Raw genomic sequence first — 22,205 nt, 5'->3', positions numbered from 1 at the left:
CTGAAGGAGTTCTGAGTCTGCAGCACACCGAGTGCTCAGACTAATAAGAAAAGGTGACCTAGAAACCTTGATTGGCAATCAGCACTCTGTCGGAGGCCTGCAGTAATAATCTGCCCTCTAATTGGATTACACTGAAAATGAAAGGGTTTTTTTCCCCAACAAATACCTGAAATTAATAACCAGCTCAGCCCGGTGAATCAGTTGCTATTATGAAAAAAACAGAGAATTCAATTGCTCCCTGGGCTCTATCAAGGGTTTACAATTTCTCTCTTGCAATTCTTCTGAGAACACTGACGGATCCTTTGGAACTGGAAAAGGACTGATTTACAGACTGATTTAACGATACAGGCTGCTTCCTCTAGAAACGAATGCTGGGTGGCAGGAGACCTCATACTGTTATTACGCCTGTTAAGAGGTTTTATGAATTTAATGGTGCAAATTCTTGATAGCTTTCAAAATCTCCAGCAATTCATTTCCTCCAAAAACACTGCTAATTTCTGAGAACTCAGTAAGGAATAAAACCTTTTAAATTTAATAGCAGCCTTTGCTTATAGGTCACAGCTCTCTCATGCAGAAGAGACTCGGCATCTTTTCTTGTAGCGTGCAGCAGGGGGAGAGCAGCACACACCCTGTCAGCATCCGGCTGAGCAGCAGCTCCGTATGGAACCCAGTCAGGCTAAATCACACAAACTCCGGAGAACTAACACGGGAACACGGAGGAGAGCACGCAAAACACTGAGAGAGCTCTGAAGGTGACCTGGTATCATAGGACCAGATACATCAGACTGAAACTTGGACTGGACAGACAGGTGCAAGCATAAGAGGAGCCAGACTGCAGGTGAGAGAACTGTACATGGGAGAAATGAGACTGAGAGGTTAAGCACCTTAATCTTATTCCCCAGTGCTTCTGGTTCATGTTGAATTACATTGCTTTTTTCTATCAGAAATTGCAATTAATTCAAGTACCACGTGTTCCTGCTCTTCTAAAAGCACTAAGAGCGCAGTGGACGCACACTGTAACATCACCAGGTTCCAAAAGCTGGTTATAACTCAAACATTCCTACTACCAGAACTTTTTTGATCTGAAACAACGTCAAGTTACAAGGTGTAAAATACATTTGCAGGATATTTTATGGTTCTGGTGCGTAGTAAAGCGCTGTTAATGTATGTAAAATATTTAATTAATGAGCCATTCTAGGCAGGCGCATGACTAACTGATATCCTACCAGACTGTACTTACTTGTAGCCATCTCTAATGAAAGTGGCTGCAGGTGGCAAAGGAAGTTGTTCAATTTTAGGAGGAACAGCCCAAGAAGGCCTGAAAATGCAGGCATCTGGTATCTTCAGAGGTAGGAGGCACTGACTTGGCAGCATCTTCAGTGGAGCAAAGAGAGATGAGCCCACAAAAGGTTGAAATGATGGAACTCTGTGCACGTACGAAAAATCCTGTAACGTTGAAGTGACATTGTTTACAATATGGCACGGTTGCTCTTTATATTTAGATATATGAAAACCTATAGTACTGTTTGAAACCTCCATAAATGCACTTTATCCAAGATTAAGTATATTTACTAATTCTAGAAAACATTCAAGAGCTGTTCCTTCAGGGAAACTAAGCTGAGGCCCCTTGTTACCCCAAGATGTTCTGCAACTGCAGTGTCAGCAGATTTCACAATTAGAGTCATTTAAGACAAGCTACGTCTGACAAATAAGCAGCGTACTACGAAATTCCCATACTCCCTAGCTTTAAGCACCTAATTTAGGCCCTTAAAAGATGGGTTTTTACAAGACTTTTATACTGACAATGGAGAGAGAGGCTGAGCCATGGTGTGAAGAAACCTTAGGGTGCCTTAAGTCAGCATCTCTCAATAACTCATCGCTGGGGATTAGCATGATCCAAGTAATAACAGCAGGCACTTTATACACCCCAAATCGTAAATATAAGTATAGTATTAAATATAAGTATAGTATTAAATATAAATGTATAAACAATCCAGTAAACATAATAGTAAATACAAATATAAATGCAGTCCCGTCAAAGTGGACTCTCATTGACTGTCACGTTTGCAGAGACTGACGACAGGCACTTCAGCCCGAGTTTTTAGTGCTATTCCCAGCTCCTATCAGAAGCACAGAGTCCTTTGAGGCACTACTGCAAAGTGAAAACCACTGTTGAAAGAGTAACAGTCGTCTCTCTCAGAATTGCAGTATTTAACAACACACTAGATCTTTGCATTCTTCCCTGGCACCTTGTAAAGCGCTGCGAGATGAGAGATGTCTGGGTTACTGTTGGCAGCTGCTGAACGCTCAGCAGGAGGAATCTCCGTACATGTTCTCACAATGGTTAGCGATGGGTTTCGGTGCCCGTTTCCCACTGGTGTGTGTGAGCAGTGATGCGCTCGAAGCAAGTAAACTGGGCTGCTGGGAATGTTATCAGGCAGAACTAACAGGTATTTTAATACTCCTAAAATGGGTGTGAGGGAGATTAAAATATCTTCAGTACCAATGACACCCTAAAATCTGCTCTCAGTGAAAAACATTCAGCTCAACCAATTCCAGTACAGATTTTCTTTCCAGGCCTGTATTATCTTAGTCTTAAGCGAAAGGTTTACTGCACAAACAGAAGAAAAACACCCAGTAAAATCCATGACAAGGCAAAATCTCACAAATCTTAAGAAAATCTTATTTCAAGCTTCTGCAATGGTATAAAACTGGCAGATACACAAACTCTGCAAGGCCCATGGAGAGCTGCGCCTCAGGAAAGCCTCTAAGATGCCTTTTCTTACTGCGTCTTTGACTTATGAAGTTGGGACAGAAGGAAGAGCAGCTCTTACAACAGCAACGCAGACTTGTTGTAGACCCCATCACAATCCAGAGACACAACCCCCAGAATGCCACTGCCTGTGCCTCTTCCTTCAGGAAGGGGGACACAACTCAGAGCTCTAATGGAGAGCATCACCCTGTGCTTTCCTGTCAGTCTGCCCTAGCAATACTATTCCTGTCATGTGGGGCAATTTACTAATTCCTAGCTCAATAAACTCTTTACACTAACATAAATCTGTGCAGCACTGTTCTCTTGCTGATGCATTGCCACTTGTTATCCATGCAACTGCAAGGGCTGTACCTTTCCACGTAGAGCTCTCAGCAATGCAGGTGATTAAAAATAAGCCTTCAGTTAATTCCAACATTCACAGGAGCACAAAATGAGAGGTGGAGTTGGGGGAAGAAATGGCTGCTTAAATAGCAAGAACAGGCTGTAGCAGATTAGGGACAGGGTGGGCCCAAAGGAGAAGAACTAAGCTATAAAATCAAGGGGTGGGGATTACCAGCAAGACAGAGTTACAGTGTGTATCTCCCTTTTTATTTCCTGCATACAAATGAGTTTGCTGCAGAACAAGGTGATGTGTGTTTGTGTATTTCTACAAGGAAATGTGCATTTTTTAAAAAAACAAAAAGCTCCCAGGCTATATGCATGGAAACATGATAACAACAGCTTCTGACATCAGCGGCAAAAACTGGCCCCAAAAGTTTGGTAACGCAGAATAAACACAAGCAGGCAGAATGATTTTATCCTATGTCATACCCTGTACTAAGGATGGAACAATGAGATACAAGTCAATGTGCACTAGGTGCTCGTGTTAAATTCTTGTGTGTGATGCTATGGAAGAATGGATTCATCCTGATATGCGACATCGGGGAGGTGAGCACTAGTCCCCAGCAGCAGAGTCCCTGGTTAAAACAACTCAGATACACTGAAGGACTCAATAGAGAGGTAACTGTGACATTACCTGACCTGTGTTATACAGAAAGTCAGATAAGAATGGTCCCATCTGGCCTTAACACTTGTGAAGTAACATCGGCTGAAGAAGAAACAGAGCAAGTTCAACCCCTGGGCTTTCTCAGACATTTTCAACCCTAACCAAAAAAGGCAACATTTCAGAGAGAAAAAGGCCTTTCTACATGCATGACTTCACCCCAGCTGCCTCTCCCCTACCGACCAGCAGCCAGGCAAGGCTACACATAAAGGGAGCTACAGGAAAATTAGGCAGAGGAATCAATCATTTAGCAGCTACTTAGTCACGAGTGTGATGGTTTGTCACATTCTTTCTGCCAGGCACAGGGCTCATCTCATGCACAATACCATTCGTTTCCTTAGAACACTCAGAAACATTACAAACGTAAAATTACAAGAAACAAAATGCCTACACTTAAAATCAGGGAAACAATTAAAACCCTCTTTTACTAGAGAAGAGTTTGGTCTCCACCTCAAAGCTGATAGATACTTTACTTGGATCTGGTTCACTGTTCCTTACAGCAGCCTGCTACCCTCACTATGTGTGACTGGGTTATAACAATCAAACATACAGGTGAGATTATAAAATAACACATCTTTGGCACGTTACCTTAATATCTTCAGGTTTAGGGCTACCTAATCCATCTTCCACCTCCATTTTAAACTCAGCAAGCTGTGATGGAACCATGTTGACCATGGGACTTTCCATCATTCCCAAGGCAGTCACGGTCTCTGAACTTATTCCATCCTTATAGCTCATTACTGGAGAGAAGGCAGGGTGTTGTTCTAAAGACGGCGGTGTTGGGAACATCCTTTGGAGATCTGCCACAGCTAAGGAGGACGAAACAATGCACTGTTAATCATTACAGTCTAAGTTGTCGAGGAAATCCAATAAAACAGAAGAGCTCTTATTTCATCAGGTAAACCCCAGAGCAAAGGTGCCACAGACTTCCCAAGCTCCAATACCAGGATAAATCCAGATGAACAGTTAACACTAGGGAGAAACTCCAAAACTTCCTAGGGATACTTCCAAAGCTTATTGTCCAGCAGAAATAACAAAATATTTAATAACAGAAGAGATTCACTGACATTAATGCAAAGTTCACCCCAACAACTGTGACTAAGGAAACACAGGGCAGTTTCTTCCTTTTTTCAGAGCTGATACCGAGCCCTAGAACTGGAGGCTTTTGGAATTACATCCCCTAAGCTGCATTTTCCCTCTGACATGCAGCCACAGCAGTCTCATTCGGTCCATCAAACCAAAATCGGAATGAAGCCTTGTATTGCCTCCACAGCTCCACTCTTTCTCCTTCCAGCTACCAGCTGTCCTAGTTGTTGTGCTTACAATTCAGAATATATGCTGTCTTTCCCTGGCTTGAATTAGGACAGACATTCTCCGGATGTAACCATCACTCTGGTGAATTCATTGTTAAAATACTCCAGTTACAGGAGGGTAAATTCCCCCGGGTGTCTCTTCTTGAACGCTCCTGACAGGCTGAGTGCCCAGTTCCAGCTCCATTCCAGTGCACACCCCCATCCCGAGCTGACAGGACACAAGGTGGGACTTGTATTCAATGACCTTTACAGCCTAAAGATCATGGGGAATTCATAAATGAATACAGATTGGATTTTTGACTAATAAACAGCATGGAAACCCAAACTGGTGAAATGTAGTACTACTCATCAAAACTCATGGAAAAAGACTCAAAACTCAAGAAAAAAGTGATGGAATTAAAATTAGACACAGTGTATGAATACACGCTGACTGCACTTCTGTAGGATGCTGCAGCCTCAAGATGTGTCTCTGCTCTGCCATAGCAGAGCCAAACCCTGCATTTCAACCTTTCATGCACAGAGACGCTACCAGGCTAATCAATTCTTTAGACAATGTGAGACAACTCAAATAGGCAAAGTCCTCTCAAAATGGAGTTCTGTTGATAACAAGTCACAGCTGAACCCAAAATCTTTCACAAACTGGAACAGCAGAATAAATAACCAGCTATGAATTACTCTCACTCAGCTCTCGCTCTTCTTCTTTTTTCTTAGAATTAAAAACACCCAAGCCTTTAGTCTTGTCCTAATACTGGATAAATAAATGTTGAAATCAGGTTCAGCAGAACTGAAAAACTGGCTTTCCACCCAGTGCTAGCATGAAATACAATCTTCAAGACGCCAGCTGGATTAGCTACTGTCTCTTTTTTTCCACAGAGATGTGTGCTTTAGAGAGCGGACAGAGGGGACAGGAGGGAAGGGTGACATGACGGAGGGCTCTATGATGATGTCCAAGGCATTTCAGTTCCCTGCAGACACTCCTGTGCCTCGGCAGCCAGTGCCAAGGGTGCAGCCACACAACAGAAGCAGAAGGTATCTATTGAACTTATTTCACGTGGCCCTACAGTAAATCATTGCCTCACGGCCAGGCTCATATCAGTTCTCGAAATTCTGCAGTGCAGATTAATAAAAAAGTTTAATTACAAAAAATCCTCAACCTTACAGCAACAGGCCAACCATCGTTATTCATTTTCATGTGTGTCAGGCTTGAAAAAGCTTTGCATATTTTAAAAAGCTATGGATCAACTAAACCTGTCAAAATCCAATCTCTGTATACTTGAGACCTCCACATCTGAGTAAATCAGCACAGCTTTTATGGGTCCATAAAACTCTGACTCATCTCCTTCAGACTGTTTTTTTCTTCTCCTCAATTTGCTCTCATTACCAGCTGAAGTTAATGAGAAGGCATTAAAGAATGATTTGCAGAGAGATTTGATTTCTGCTTGTAGCAGCCACAAAAATCAAACATTCTTCCTCCTCACCACTAAGTAATTTGTAATCCATAATTTGACCTGGTAGCGTTACACCAAAACCTTCCACCTTCCTCCTCTCACACATACACATTTCTCCTTCACCTCAAGACAAACACGACCCATACGAATAATGCCAGAGAGCCCATATATCTCAGAGAGAAAAAAGGTACTACGCTCAAGAGTTGGTGGCACAGCCCTTACAAAAAAACCCTATTGTTTTAATTTTATTTCACACATTTTCTGCACACTAAATTTTCTAAGATTCCTGAACTCCCACAGCCTTCCTTGTACGTATGTAGTGCCAGCAGGAGCAGCGCTTCTACCATAACCATCCGTAACAGGCTGACAGTGTGTCTTCAGTCAGAACCAAGTTCTTTGATTTTAATCACGCAGTTCGACATCTTAGCAATTGGCTTCTTTAAAAGAAGAATGGTTTACCCTTAAAGAGAGCTATGGTAATGGTGCAAGTGACTGAGATTAAATGCTGAATTGAGAATAGAGGGATAGCTTCTAAATGAAGATTTGTAACAAATCCCTCCCATACTTCCAATCTAAGACAATGATGTCAATAGAAAATCATCTCAAATCCTAGTAGGCACATTAAAAATATACATCTGTATTACCATCCTCTGTTTTCATTAAAACCTGATTAGCCTCTTTTAGTATTGGCATCTGGTAATTACAGCACAAAACAAGCTCACTACCTCTTAGCCTGAAAAAGGGACATTCTAAGCCCCCTACAAAAGACAGCCTGGTAGCTATACGAAGATTTTAACCGTCAGCAAAATGGTAATCAGCTGTTGCTCCTTACTTGGCGGGTACGGTACTGCTGTCCTGCCGTCCTTCCCCACAGGGCGCTCCTCAGACGCAACTGCGGGTGTTTTTGATGACCGAAGAGCTGGTGATACAGCCTAAAAGCAGAATAACCACAAACCATGGTAAACCATACACAAAATACTAGAATCCATAAGCTAATACAAATTCTGAGAAGTCTCTGAATGGGATTTCAGAAGAAGGAAAAAGCGTATTTTTCTGGTCTTCCATCTGCCCCCAGCAGCCTGGATTTCTTTTTCAACTCTATCTCTATACACACAAATTGTATTGAAAATGCTATCACAGGCACTGTGCTTGAAATGAATGTGATGACTCTCCTCGCTTCCGTGTTTAGACTACTCTGAGATAACAATGAGGATACAACACAGAGTCAGAATGTCGCAAGCAGACTGGCATGGGGACAGCTCACCATCTGCAAGTTTTAAGACAAAGAACACTGGGTCTGTTTGGGCCAACTTCACCAAAAAAGGTAATTTTTAATTTTGACAGAACAGTCCTCTAGTAGATTTGCATGTTAACTGCAACATCTCAAGTGCAGTTAGTGTGGAGCCACAGAACAGGGAGAAGGGGTAAATACACTGGTGTAAAGTACTGCCAAGAAGCACGTGCTGGGCTTTTAAACCCAGTTATCTGCCATCAGTCAGTTCAGAATCACCTTCTGTATTACTAAGGTTATATTAGATTAAGCTCAAAAATACTATAATAACTATTCAAATCTGCTTTTCCTTTTGTATTTCCTAACACTCAGCAACTACCCCTCTTCACACTGCAATAAACTGTTCGCAGGAAGAGAAAGAAACATGTGCAGAGCATTGCTGAAACGCAATAAGGTTGAATTTATCTTCCTTTGGGCAGCTTCTCAGCCATGGTAAAAGAACAAATCACCAGTTAATGCAGCCAGGATCTTTTCTATAACTATCAAACACACACAAATCCTGGCAAAAGCTAAGGACATGAAACTCAATGTAAAGATGAGGCAGGTGCATCGCTTTACCAGCGAAGCATCCCTAGGGGCTGTTCCTGCGATGCCGGGGGAGAAGGTCAGTGGGGCACAGATTCCCCTGCGCTGTCGGGCAACACAAGCTTTGGCATTACCCAAGTGATCTCTGCATATTCCTGAATCAGACACAGTGCTGATTTCTCTCTTTGATGGACACCTCTCCTGGCGAACAACTCTTCCCAATTACAATCCAAGCCTACCTACCCGGAAACTCTCTCTCCCATCTATTAGGGACAATCGCTCCCCACTAGGCTTCTACGCTCATCCTCGGTGTTTTTCAGCCAAGGTTTAAGTCTACAAAACACTCAGTCCTACAAAGACTTACACCAAGCTCATCTTCATCGGAATTGTCAAAGATATTATCCAGATCATGAAGCGATGGAGCCAGATCAGTCACCTGGGTGAGGCTACCAGAGCCTGCTCGGCTTGCAGCGTTGTCTTGCCGGGTATCTGTCCAAAAGACATAGAAAACACATGAAAAATGGCAGCAAAGTTTAGAAACATAAAATTACCTTTTTTTCAGTGTTACTTCTCACTCTAAAACAGGGACAGGCAGGAATGAGGGAGACTCTTTTCTATGATGTAACCTAGAAACAGCCTTGCAGCCAGGCTTTAAACAAGCACCAAAGGTAAATCAGGAAAGAGCAAAAGCAGCTACTGCTCAACTTCACCTTCTGAGAAAAAAAAAACTACGTTTCTATAGAACGGACAAGCAAAATCAAGTTTTTCCATCTCAGAAGCTGTCTACAGCATTCATGTTAGACTAAAATGTTTAATATGTGCTTTTTCCTTTCAGATTTTACTGCATATTTGTGAGTACTTTTGCTTTACAGAGTGAACGAAGGAGATTTTACTCACCAGACTTGGGAGCAGAACTGAAAATAGACATGGCATCTTTTCCATCAGGAACTGGTGTGGAATGACCCGTTGCGGGGATGTCCTTGGTACCAATTCCATCTTCTGACTATACGAAAAATCCAAGAGATTTTAATAGGTATTAATTTACACTATGTCAGAACAACTGTTTTCCTACAGCGAGCCAAATTCAGGGCTCCGGATTAAATGCTTTGAGAAGCAAATCAAAACTTAAGGAAGGCAAAGAACACCGTTGTCTGGTGTTTATCCATGTATCACAAAAGCCACGAAGTAACACAGTGTATGATTGACAAAGGATTCCATGTGCATCAGTGAACAATGCGCCAGTGCTGATAATCAGCCACCTCGATTCCTTCAGCTAAAACATCTCCTAGAACTTCTAGTGTGGTGGCTGCCCCCACAAGAACAAGAGAGCAAGTAGCCAGACAATGGAATGGCTCCGTAATGGGTAAGATCCATAAGAAGTCTCATCTGTCCAGGGCAGTCATGACCAAAGAACGGTGATAAAAGTTGTTTTCTTTCACATATGGAAGAATATCTCTAAAGAAATGTTCACAGACCAATGCAGCAACCCTGCCACAAACCCTCTCAGCAAAAGGCTACATTAATTTTGCCCAAGAGAATTGGGCCCAAAACTCGAGCTGGAGAACGCTGAGCTTCACAGTGAGGGAAATCATCAAGAGGAAGCAAGCAAAGGAGGTAAAAAAGCCCAGCAAATTGTTTCGTCTACAAAGTGACTACAAAGCTCAAAGTACTCTATTGCTTAGCTTAAATGTGGGACCTGCTGCTGGTCAAGCTGAACACACATAAACGGGAACTATCCCTTGCAACAGCAGTGTTGCCACACAAAAAACAGGTTCAGAGGGGTGCCCACAAACACCAGTTCAGAAACACCACCAGGCAATGAAGGTTTTCCTGAGCCAGCACAGGAAAGAAATACAAAACCTCTCTGGTTCTGATCTGTGGAACAGGCTTGTCTCTTCCTGAGAGCTGCAGAGCAAACACTGAGCTACAGGACTGTAAGTCCAACAGGAATGCTAGTGACAAAGACTCCGGATTCGCGTGTTACCTTGCTCTTTTTCAGCGGATCTTTCTCAGCCCCAAGTTTGCATTTTTTATTGCCAGTGAAGCTGTATTTGATGTCCCCATCTTCGAATGTGTACGGATCGCTCATGTCTCCCAAGCCTTCTCCAGGTGGTTGTATTAGAGACAAGGGGTCAAGGTAGTTCAGTGTCTGCACTGGTTTCTGCTGCCTCAGGATTTTAAACCGTTTATTAGGTTGTCCTAAGAGCCTGGAAATAAAAAGAAACAAGCAAAGAAAGCTGTCGTGAAACAAAACAAACACACCTTTTACAGCAAAGAAAAATAACAGCTCTTAGATCTGTAGCTGTTGCCCACAAATACAGCCCATGTCCCACCCCATTCTCCTCAATCAGACAGAAAAATATTTTTCCTCAAATAAAGGGTGTGTTCGCCTACATTTGGCATTAAACTTCTTACTGTATATGAACTACTCTGGGACAATGAAAATCGAATTAATCTTGTCAGTACATAAATCAAAATAATTTGAAGTACACAATCTTTTCAATGTAGCAAAATCCATTGTAACTACCAAAAATCAATGTTGTCATAATTCAAAAATTCTTTCTCAATTTATTTCAGCTCATACATTTTCATTAACTACTCTCTTTGGTAAATTTTTCTATGCATTCTTGGAGTGCAAAAGTAATTTTTAGGCCAGCATAAAATTAATTCAAATTCTCATGCTAAAATGATAAATAAACAAGTACCTTTGCATAAACAAAAATCCATATTTAAAAAAACTAAAAAAAGAGATAGATAAAAATTCCTTAAAATATAGGTAGCTCATGTTTTTGATGGAGGAAGACAGCGTGTGTTAGCGGTAGCTGTTCTAAAGCAACACGTACAAGAGATCAGCATTTGCCCTTTCATGTGTACAGACCAGAGCCTGTCAGGGTTTTCATTTTCAACCCTACAGAGACTGAAGTCAGTAGTAAAGCTTCTATCCATTCCAAAGATCCAACAGCTTGGGTTCACGAAAAGCAGTATCGTTCCATAACACAGTATCATCTGCCCCTTACACGGAGCGTGGTATGGCGCAATTTTAAACCCCCATGACTGGGCAAACCACACTGAAGTGCCTCTGCAGTGCCATAATCGGTATTTCACTCCAAATCAACCATTTATGTAGCTGGAAGGCTGCATAACCCAAACCAGATTTTCCTTTCTTAAATCATCAAAGGATATAAGCTTAATAGAGCTCTTACATTCGCTCAAATTACTGTGATAAAGGTCACAAAACCATTTATCAGTTCTCATAGTCCCCAAGAGAAAGCCAGACATGAAAAAAGTTAGGAACGCTACAATAAGGAGTACTACAATAGCACATTTCTATTTCAGCGTTTAACGTTCTCTCCAGCTTCCATCATCTTTGACATTACAGAAAAGCCTTCTACTTATTCCAGTTTCAACTGAAAACAGAGTTTAGTCGTGCTCATAATGCAATAGAAGCACTACGTGGCCCAGTGTGTGCTCTTACCTTTTCAGTGCAGTGCTGTCTGAGTTTATTTCCATCTTGGTATCGTATCTCTCACACGGAAGATTCGGGAGCCTGAATTCTGGATCGTCACTCGACAGGACTTTATAGGACTTCCACAGCGACTCGCTGTTCTGCGCCACCCCACGGTACAACGCCGTCTCGCTGACCTCTGCCATCAGAGGTAACCTCTGTCCGACAAGGACTGTCCTCTCATCTAAGCTGGGCAGTGGCTGCAGCTCCAGCCCGCTGCCGTAGAGCGCTGGGTTTACAGGTACGGAAGGCGGGTCCAGATTCTCTGCCTCCTGACCTCTCGGCTGGGGGCTAAGGGTGGGAGGCAGCGGGGAAGTAGGGGAATGGGGTGAATCCATAGGATTCATATTCATTTGCTTGCTTGGATTTCTAGCAGGTATAGATAGCGGCTTCTCGTACTTTCTGGAATTAGAGACTTCTAAAGAGGGCTCCATTCCTGCTAATCCCAGTTTCTGCCCTGATGAGTCCTGCTCCATGCATAGCTCTTCAGTCACAGAGGGCCGATGGTGAAAGGGCATCATTGGCCGTTTTTGCAGTTTTTCTCCTTTTTCCTGTCTCTCTGTCGTTTTGTGCTTTGAAGAGGCGGGAGGTGGCAAGGATGATGATGTTCCCACACTGAATCCTGGCTGATTTATCGTTGGGGGACGGCCGGAGCCAGCAGCAAAACGCTGTTTGAAAACCTTGTGCCTGAAAGCAAAAGCAGAAACAAGTCACTGCGTGGTCTACACGGTTATCTGACTAACAGGAGAAAAAAGGAGCACTGAGAAATCCTATGTCTATTCCTGATCTGTTAATGGATTCTGGAATGGTCAGATGATCCAGGCCAGGTCGTTCAAGGCAACTTGCCTGCATTTTCTCTGGCCTGTAAAGTGAAAAATGACATTCAAAGGGAAGATTTAATGTTTATAAAAACTTAGTACTGCTTAGATGGAAGGTAATACAACAAAGAATCCACGTTAGTCTTGCTTTATTACCCTGAAGACAGACAGCCTTTCAAATAAAGTGCCTGCCAGGGAGCAGCAGCACCACTGCACCCTCTGAGCCTCTGTTACAAGAGATACCAACGGGAATGGGTTTAGTTACGTTCACAGACACAACATACGGCGGGATGCTCTCGTGGCAGTTTCCTCCTCCGTATCAGTTAAAGGAAAAGAGTAACTCCAGTTCAAAACCAAACCACAAAAGAAAAAAGGAGGTAAGAAGTGAGGAAGAAAGCAATATTTTAAAATATTACCAACAAAAAAAGCAATACCGTACAAAATTGTTACTTGCTTCTTATTTTAACATGGCTTTTCTCAATCCGTATCCAGTATTTGACTGACTTTCAGTGTTTCAGGTACTGCTAAACAGTATTTTCATCATCCAGCTGATGGTCCCCAGGCATGGTACAACAAAGACATCTAACGAAGTCTATACTTTTATTGGCCTTTTTTGTTTGGATTTTTTTGTTTAGTTGTTTCTTTGGGTTTTTAAGCTAAGCAGAAACTGAAAGACTTATTGTGCTGAGTATTTCTACCTGTCTGAAGTTAAATACCATTTCAAAATAAATCACTCCATCCCTTTTTTGTTTAAAAGAACACTACGTAGAACAGCAACAAAACACTTCAGAACATATAATATGCTTTATACTTACAAAGATAAACTACATTATCACAGCTAAAGTGGACTATCAGATTGAAGAAACCAATTCTGCTTTTATGATTAAGCTACTGAAACATCCCAGTGCACACAGCACTGTCAAATTGTACAAATGCAGCTTCCTGTGCCTGCTACATCCTTTTCCTGTACCCATCCATGTTACGTGGCATTGTCCTGGCTTTTTTTGTGGGCTTAGCTGTTCGCAGGCCGTGTTGCAAATCCTCTGCAGCAGCAGATGGCCGCTAGCTGCACTCACCCGCAATGTGGAGCTCACGCCCTAGTAACCGGAGATTTGCCTTAAGCATGTTCTTGGAACATTTCGTTGACTCAGTTCTCCATCACTCACCGTATTTTAGGTGACCACAGAAAATTATTTTAGACAGCCTGTTGTTCAAGACACAAAGCTGGGTCTATAGATGATTGAATTTCATGCCGAGTATCAGACAAGCCTTTAAGACTTGCTATTTAAGAACGTATCTTGATATTTCTATAACACACAGAAAGGGCACAGTAATGACTAAACCAATATCTATATCAAAGTAGCTGTCCCATTTCTGTAACTACACAGACAATTTTTACTGCTGGTTGAAATCAGGTACTGCTTTCATGTTAACGAAAATGTTTTAATGTCCCAGTTGCTGTGTTTCCTAACTCCAGCATGATGTCATTAGCACTGGAGGTGTTAAGAAACAGTGTGAAGTTGCAAACACAGCTGAACCTATCCATAGATTCAGCTTTCATTGGCCACTATTGATTCCTTGTGTTTTCCATGTGAGGCTGGATCTGTTTTCCATAGAAAACACTTGGCGTCCTGGCGAAACACTTCAGCTTTCTGCACTCAAGTATATACATACAAGCAACACAGGAGGGTAAAGAGCAAGGCTGCAGAGGAGCAAGATTTCACTTCGGACACAGCACAGAGTCTCCAGGTTGAACATCCTGCCCTCTGCATGACTCGCAGCTCCTCAGCATCCTACCAGTTCTTCCAAATAAACAAAGATCTGGCTTTGTGAGAAGGCAAACGCAAAAGATACATTCCATTTTGGACAATGGAAATTTCTAGTCAACAGCCCCGTGGAGACGGTGAGAATGCTACGTTCCTGAATTCCCCTGTACAGCCAAATCCATACAGAAAGCTCTAAGGAGACTGTTGTGGCAGTAACACATTTAAGGATTTCATTAGATGATAGATTAATTTAACTGCTAATAACAACAGCGTTTTTCTTAGGTTTGCCCTGCTGTTAAGAGAGTATTAAAAGGAAAAAGGACACCAGCTATGCCTCAAACAGCCAGAAACCAGAGAATCATCTCAGCAACATCGCCGGCTGCTGCACTGGCTGTTATTTTGGCCAAGACCTGTATTACAGTCGGGGGGCGTAATGAGAGAGAGAAAAAAAAACCCAAAAGGGTTAGCATAGCATGATCAGCGTTTCTGTTTGATCATACAAATGACATGTACATCTACGCATACCTAAGGAATAACTCCTTCAGATCATAAAAACATCTTTATGAATCTTGTAAGTCTACAGTGACCTTAGCACTTAAAAATTTCAGCAGGAGCAGTTCTGCAGGGCTGTTTCACTGGAAACTGTTCTTTTTCTAGCCCTGTAACATTTCCCTGATGATTTTAAGAATGTTATGCAGAATTGGTAGTGCTCGTTTGCCTTTCCTGAGTGTCTGGAATTTCAAGCCTTCATAAAAGATGAAGAATAATTTAATAAACTTTTAAGTATTTGTGTAAGTGAGCAGTGATTTCTTTTTGATCCATTGAGAGTGGATGAGCATGCTGCAAAGGTTTTACATTCTCTTGGTATGATGGCAGATTGACTAGAGGTACATGGTGTAAAGAGATTCTTTTCCCATTCAAACAGGGACAGTAGCACTATCCCTCAATCAACATGACCTGAAACCTAGGCAGCTTCTGCCCCTCATCATCTGCCCCCAAACCTGAAGTTCACACCTCTGAAAAGCCCAAAGGATGAGTTCATCATGAATGAGAAAGGTTTCAGTGATCTTAGCTTCCATTTTCTACTCTGAGATAATTTTTCCACTCTAGTTGACTACTGCAAGTGACAATGGTACAAGATGCACATTAATCACCTGAATGTGTGTGATGATCACAGTTTTGATATTAGAGTTTCCTCTTCTCTCAGCTAAAACATAACTCCGTTTGTAAGTGCACCTCTGCTTGAATTCAGCAGGGCTCTTCCAACATGACAAACACTTAATCTCTTCAAACCTCACCTGAAACAAGAACAACGGACTCTTTGGACTGGATCCACAAAATCCCAAGAAACAATTTTTTTAGGAACTTCCTCTTCCAAATTTGCAGTTGTAATTTGTTTCCTCCTGAAGAAGATAAAATTATTTTAATAGTTATCACCTTCTGTAAAACAAAAATTCCCAAAACACAGGTCCAAAAATTCACATACGTTCCCCTCGAGTTAACTAGTTCCTAATTCACCTTTGAAACAGCATTCTGTATTTAACAGTAGTTCCCTCTATCACTCCTTAAGGCTCACAGTTGACCTCTGGGAGGTCACTTTACCATAAGCTTCAGCACTTCAGTCCAATGTCTGTGCCAAAACAAATGTTGCCTGTAGTGTTCTAAATATCAAAGATACAATATTTGTGCTTCAGCCACCCAACTTCCAGTCTAGTAACTACAATTGGAGTGAGAAACTGCAACCAGTAAACCTGAGAGCAGCTAGTTGAGGGCACATGTCATAGATTTGTAACCTCAGAACTGTCGTGATTAAGACACACAACTACAAATACGATGTTAAATTTCTAGCTGAACACAGTGACAAATTTTCTTTGATAATACTGTTCTACGCCATTAGCTTTGATTAGTGGCAACAGAATTCTGTGAGGACTAGCATTATCCAAGACACAACTATTAGACTTTTAACTCTATATAATGTTATTAATCAACAAAACCATCAGGAGTGCTGCCTTACCTGGATTGTGACCTGTTGAGAATGCATTCCTTCCAGACACGGTGAACCATGCGATTGTGCAATTTTGCAGTAATCTTGCCTGATTTCTTTGGACTGTGCACACTGACCGTCCCCTCCTGCACCGCAGAATGGCTGATGCTGCTCTGGGAGCATCCACCTTCTCCTGCAATATAAAGTAAGCATTAACGTTATAGCTGTTCTTAATATGCATTTTTGATACCTTTTCTTGAGCAGACTTGCCCTCCTATAAGGCTGCTGACCACACAGATGTTCCCATTCACTGCAAGCATCACTACCAAAGACTGACTAAACTACATTTCCAAGCAACACGTGCCTCTAGGGTAGTAAAGATGGCACCGAGTTATACCAGGTTTGTGTGCAATACAGTGGCGCAAGTCCTGCACCATGTGAAAGAGCACACTCTGCCTCTTAAATCGAGGTCATTTAGCCCCTACAGCCTTGTACTGAATCCCTAAGAGAGTGTGGAGAGGTTTTTCCCAATTATCCTGGATGTGAAACTTGAATTTACATAGTCTTTGGTGAGCTGCTTTAAAGGCTGTATTTATTATAATACGGGTAATTCTAAAAGCATCTCTTAAGAAAACCAATAATTTATGTAGCCTGTTTCAAAACCAGAACTGTTCTTTACACTGAAGATAAAACCTCACTGAAGAAACCAATGTGTGATGCTATTTCTTTCTGCTATGCTTGAAATGAAATACCAGAATCACTGCTTGCTTTGGTAAAATCTTACAGTTGCAATGTATCCCAGCACAGAAACCGTTCCACAGCTGATCGTTAGTGTACTCTATTAACATAACCTGCGAGGGCCCCCGTGACACTGTGCGATTACCAGAGAGAGAACAAATGAAGACGTTACTTCAACATGTTGGTAGCCTGAAAAGCTCTGATTTACATTCTGCACTTCATTTCTTCCTGTCTGTGATGCAGAACCCTGACCAGCTGTTGTAAAGGCAGATGTTTCTTCTTCTTCTGTGAAACCGGGTTTTGTTTCAGGCGAAGAGTGCGCTCCAGCCTTCCCTACACCCCCCCTAGAACAGCAGAGGGAGCTTCAGGCTCGCCTGGCTGGGCAGAGCAGCCCTCCCCTGTGCTCTGGGTGGGAAAGGAAGGAAGGAGCTGCCGCATTTTAACAAGGTCAAATCAGTGTACAGAACACTTTGTCCTCCTGCCTGACGCAACTGAAGAAGCCTTAAGAACGAAACGCTGCAAGGCTTCACTGCTGCACATCCCTGCCTCCATCGGAGCTGTGACGACTTCTGCTAGATGACTCAAACCACAACTTCTAAAATAGTGCGCAAGCTGCCTAACCCTGCCCCTTCTTTGATTCTTAATGCTTATTTTTTTCACAGTTAGAACCACTTCTCTTGTAAAAAAAAAAAAAAAAAGGCGTAAACTCACAAATCCCTAAACACACTGAGGCTCATGGTTCTAACAATTGATGTCATCGGCTTTCAAATACTCTACAACGTCATGAACTCAACAGATGATCAAAAAAACCAGACCAAAACTTCAGAATTAGCAAACCTGTGCTGCTTTGGGGGATGGGGAGGGAAAGGAACGTGTGTTTATGTCTGAACAAACATAGCAGCGCACACCATCATGTATATCAACAGCAAGGCAGTTATAATTTGGGAGTGGGGGAAACAGTATGATGGGAAGTGGAGGCCAGGAGAAGGTAACTGGGGAGCCACTGCAGCTTTCAAGTTAGATTTGAGTGCCCTTTTTTCCAAATTTCTATACTAGTTTTACACTATACAGTACAGCAATACATGGCATGACATGGAACAGAACTTTGCAGCAGCCAAAACCATTTTGTTCTCATACACTGACACTCGTTTATCCATGAAACTCACTGACAAAATACTGGAACGCCCACAAATAACCATGGATGCAAAGGTCCGGCTCCTGGAGGACACAGCCAGCCACGCACCACTGATCACTTCACAAGCCCTGCGGTGCAGCCTATTTCTACACAAACGCCATTCCCTGGTTTCAGCAGCAGTTCAGTTCCTTGCAGACTTCAGAAAGTCAGGAAAAATACAGGTGAAAGAGACCCGAAGAGTTCATCCAGTCCATCCCCTGATTTAAAGCTGGGTCAGCTGCACCCCTATTCCTGAAACACATCAGACTAACCTCTTCTTTAAAACAACCAACAACCAGCCCTCCAGCAACCCCCTGTCTCCCTGTTAATGGAAATTCTGTAGCTTCCCACCAGCTAATTTTTTCCAGCACTCCATTATCCTTCCTCAGAGAAAGTTTTCCCTAGTGTCTAACCTTGTTTTGCTTTGCTCCAGCTCAGGTTCATTACATATTGGTGGCAGACATAAGATTATCTGTTTTCCCCTTTTATGTCTCTAGAAGACGCTTACACCATCTCTCCTTCAAGCTTCTCTTCTCTAGACTAAACAACCTCAATTCCTTCCATCTTTTCCCGTGGGTCTTGTTTGCAGAATCCATCATCATTCTCACTGCACTCCAATTTGTCCACATCTTTAACTGTTCAAACTGGACATGGTCCTACAATGACATTCTGACAAGTATTAACTGAAGTGGTATCCGTGTGCCTCAGACTATTCTCATTTGTGTCCCCCATTTACTGATCCTGAACTGCATGGCATTTTTACAACCCATTTCTCCAATTTTTCAAGGTCTTTTAAAATAGCGTATGACATCATATAGAGGAGCCCCCTCTCATCCTTTGCTGGAGAGGCAACTCTCTGACACAAATCCATATCGCTCTCAAACAACAGCAGAAACCAAACAGAAACTGTGACTGCCAGACTGGACGATATGGGATTGACACTTTTGAGATATTAACAGTTCATAAATGTTCTAAAATAGAATCCCCTTGTGATACTGTACAAGTTCAACAGGGATTTGAAAAATTTAAAAATACAACAGCACATGAAAATACCTATCATTACTTCCATAGAGATTGGTATTTAGAAGTTGACTATCTTGCTTTAGCTAGTTGCTAATAAGCTTTTGGCTTATTTGAACTATCAGTTGCCTTGAAAAACACTTTTCAAAGTGGATTTAAAGCCCACCCTCTATATTACTAGCAGTATACACTAAATACTTTGATTGTCCTCACATGCAGGCACTCTTTATGCACATATCAATACAACAAGTATTTCCATGGCAATGAGACCAATGACAATCAGTTTTCTTAGGCTTCTCATCTGGATTGATCCTCTTGATGTGACAGAACTAGCCAATAAAGGCTAAGCTAGCTTGGCCTTTAACTAAAACCCAACTATGTTGGTCAAAGAGTACCTACAATCTGCAAATTTTTATTACACCAACATGAACATTTAGTTAAGTGCTGCATTTCTAGCTCTTTTTATAAGGAGCTACATACTCTTGCACATGCTCTTCCCTGCACTCCTGTACCACAACACATCCGCCCTCTCCTCCCATCCCGACACAAGGAAGACCAACACCAGAAAGTCTGTCTAAACCACTGCCAGAATCTGCCTCTCAGGTACAGATAATGTAGTTATAGAAAATGGAACTTAACTGAGTTCACAAAGTTTTCTTTAATTATGCGTCTTCAGAGGTGTTTAAACCACTGTTTTCCCTTTAGCACAAACCTTCACAACAAGTCCTCTCCTAACTTCCAGTCTATTGGCTTTGATCTGCTGTTCACACACCTACTCTCACTTAGCTTGAGCCATGCAGTAGTGCTAGGCCGAGTTCACTGCTTACCCATAAGGGCCTGCTCTGGAGAAGTGGGTGGAGTGAGCGGCATCCCACAGGTACTAGCAGGATCTTTCATGCTTCCAAGCCCCTGCTGTCCCACATTCATATGGCCTCCAGTATTGGCAGTGTTCTGTGACATGGGGATGTCACTCTGGGAGATGAGAACAAAGGCTGAAGGATAGACCATCCTTACACCACCTACAAAGAAATGGAAAACAACAGTTTTAAATATTCACCAGCCCTAGCTACTTCGACTTGTTTTCAATGTCAATTAGACAAAACTTATTATCCAAGATAAAAAGAGCTAAGGAATTTCACATACTAATGTACATCTAACCCCCTAGAACCTGAACAGAGCTGAAAGAAGGAGCCTGATGCTGTGAATAATAGCGTGTGGGATACAGGGAGTACAGAAGCTTGAGGCAAGATAACTAGTCAGATGTTCCAGTGTCAAGAGAGCTACAAGAGTATATAGGAAAATTATAATGGCTGTTGCTGATTAATTAGATTTTTAAAAAAAAAAAATCACGTGGAAGAAAATCCTTCAGGCAGAATACAGCTACTCACCAACAATGACTTCAACTGCCACAGGGAAATCACTGTCATAGCCCAACTCTTCTTCCTCCTTCATCCCTTCTTTTTTCTTCAGCACCGTAGGGTAAAAATACTGCCATTCTTCCATCAATTTCCGAGTTGCCGGGTCTGACATCTTATACGACTGGCCCGTGAGCGTCCCATTTAAACCATAGGGACTCACCAGAACTGCAAAGGAAGACACAACAGTCCCTACAGCGTGTACGGCCATCAACCGGGCTCTGCACCCTCACTGGAGCCACGGCTCCCTTCGCGTGCTGGTGTAAGGTCTGTCTCCAGGGGAAAACTACTGGAAAACCAGGAGGGCTGGGAATTGAAGTCTATGTCCTAGCACACAGCTTCCTGTACAGCCATCCTACTCAGCTCAAATGGGCCTCTTGGCAGTTTAGTTTAATAATTTCCACAATGAATAAATCTTAAGCGTACAGAAACAGCACTTGCTGTGGCAAAGGGCTGACCAGCAGTGGGAGTGACAGAGGGCACGTATTCAACAGCAGGGTTTTTACCAGGAATTTATGGCACTAGAAACTTCCCAGCATTAGAGAGGATGGAGATAACAATATATGAAGAAGACTACAGTCACGACAAATAAGAACTAGTTGCTCAACACCAGGTGTTTCCATTCAGACTCAATTTTGCAATTAGTCATATTTGATTTGAGGGAGTTAATGAATTTACCTCACTGAAATAAAACCTTCCCTGATTTAAGTGTCTGAGTCACTGTCAAAACTCTTCATTTAGAAACAAAACGTTTTTCAGTAAAGGTTCTATAAACCGACTGCTCTACAAATGCTCTTTTCATAGTCTCTGGGTGTTTCTTCACTGAACGTTTGATTCTATAAAAACTTCTTGTTTTAATTGCTTTAAAATGATAATTTCAGATAATAGAAAGACAGCGGAACTCAGTGACTCCAGTACTCTTAAATGTTCTTAGATGTAGAGCTTTGTACCACAATTGCATCATGAATATAATAACCCACTAATTTGATTCTGTAAAACCCTAATTTCTTACACTGGTAAATAAACAGTCACAGATGCATCAAGTTTTCCATTGTTCCTGATAAATTTTCACAACCACATCCTTTTTTATTATAAATTTAAAAAGATAGTTGACTATCTATGAATGAAAATTACTCCTGAACTGGATAACCCTAGTATCTGCATTGACATAGGACTGAAGTCACAGATGCGAACCCACTGACGCAGATACCATGTAAGAAAACCAAATCAGCGCACTCACTTTCTTCAATAACAAAAATCATTAATCTCTTTGTTTATCATATGCAGCTAACTTTAAATGCTAATGAACAGAAAGGTGAGGAAAATTCTCCCACCATTTAGGGCTGGCTGTAGCGCTGAAGCCCTAGCAACATTTTTTCTCACGCCTGTAGCT

At 42.0% G+C, this 22,205-nt stretch overlaps 1 protein-coding gene across 1 annotated transcript in view; it reads right to left on the bottom strand.

Annotated features, from left to right (window-relative positions):
- The window catches only part of MED13L (mediator complex subunit 13L), a 167,434-nt gene that overhangs the window by 27,281 nt on the left and 117,948 nt on the right, over positions 1-22,205 (bottom strand). Inside the window, exons 6-16 of the mRNA XM_069870826.1 lie at positions 20,786-20,980; positions 20,225-20,416; positions 16,496-16,658; positions 15,780-15,884; positions 11,868-12,584; positions 10,377-10,599; positions 9,290-9,395; positions 8,757-8,881; positions 7,409-7,508; positions 4,404-4,624; positions 1,241-1,446 (exon numbers count right to left, since the gene is read on the bottom strand). Of these exons, the coding sequence (XP_069726927.1) occupies positions 1,241-1,446; positions 4,404-4,624; positions 7,409-7,508; positions 8,757-8,881; positions 9,290-9,395; positions 10,377-10,599; positions 11,868-12,584; positions 15,780-15,884; positions 16,496-16,658; positions 20,225-20,416; positions 20,786-20,980 (2,353 nt within the window). The remainder of the gene's footprint in view (positions 1-1,240; positions 1,447-4,403; positions 4,625-7,408; positions 7,509-8,756; positions 8,882-9,289; positions 9,396-10,376; positions 10,600-11,867; positions 12,585-15,779; positions 15,885-16,495; positions 16,659-20,224; positions 20,417-20,785; positions 20,981-22,205) is intronic.

Source organism: Phaenicophaeus curvirostris, chromosome 17 (genome assembly GCF_032191515.1).
Source record: "Phaenicophaeus curvirostris isolate KB17595 chromosome 17, BPBGC_Pcur_1.0, whole genome shotgun sequence".
NCBI lineage: Eukaryota > Metazoa > Chordata > Aves > Cuculiformes > Cuculidae > Phaenicophaeus > Phaenicophaeus curvirostris.
The sequence above is the reverse complement of the archived record's forward strand: the minus strand, read 5'-3'. Positions and strand labels throughout refer to the sequence as shown.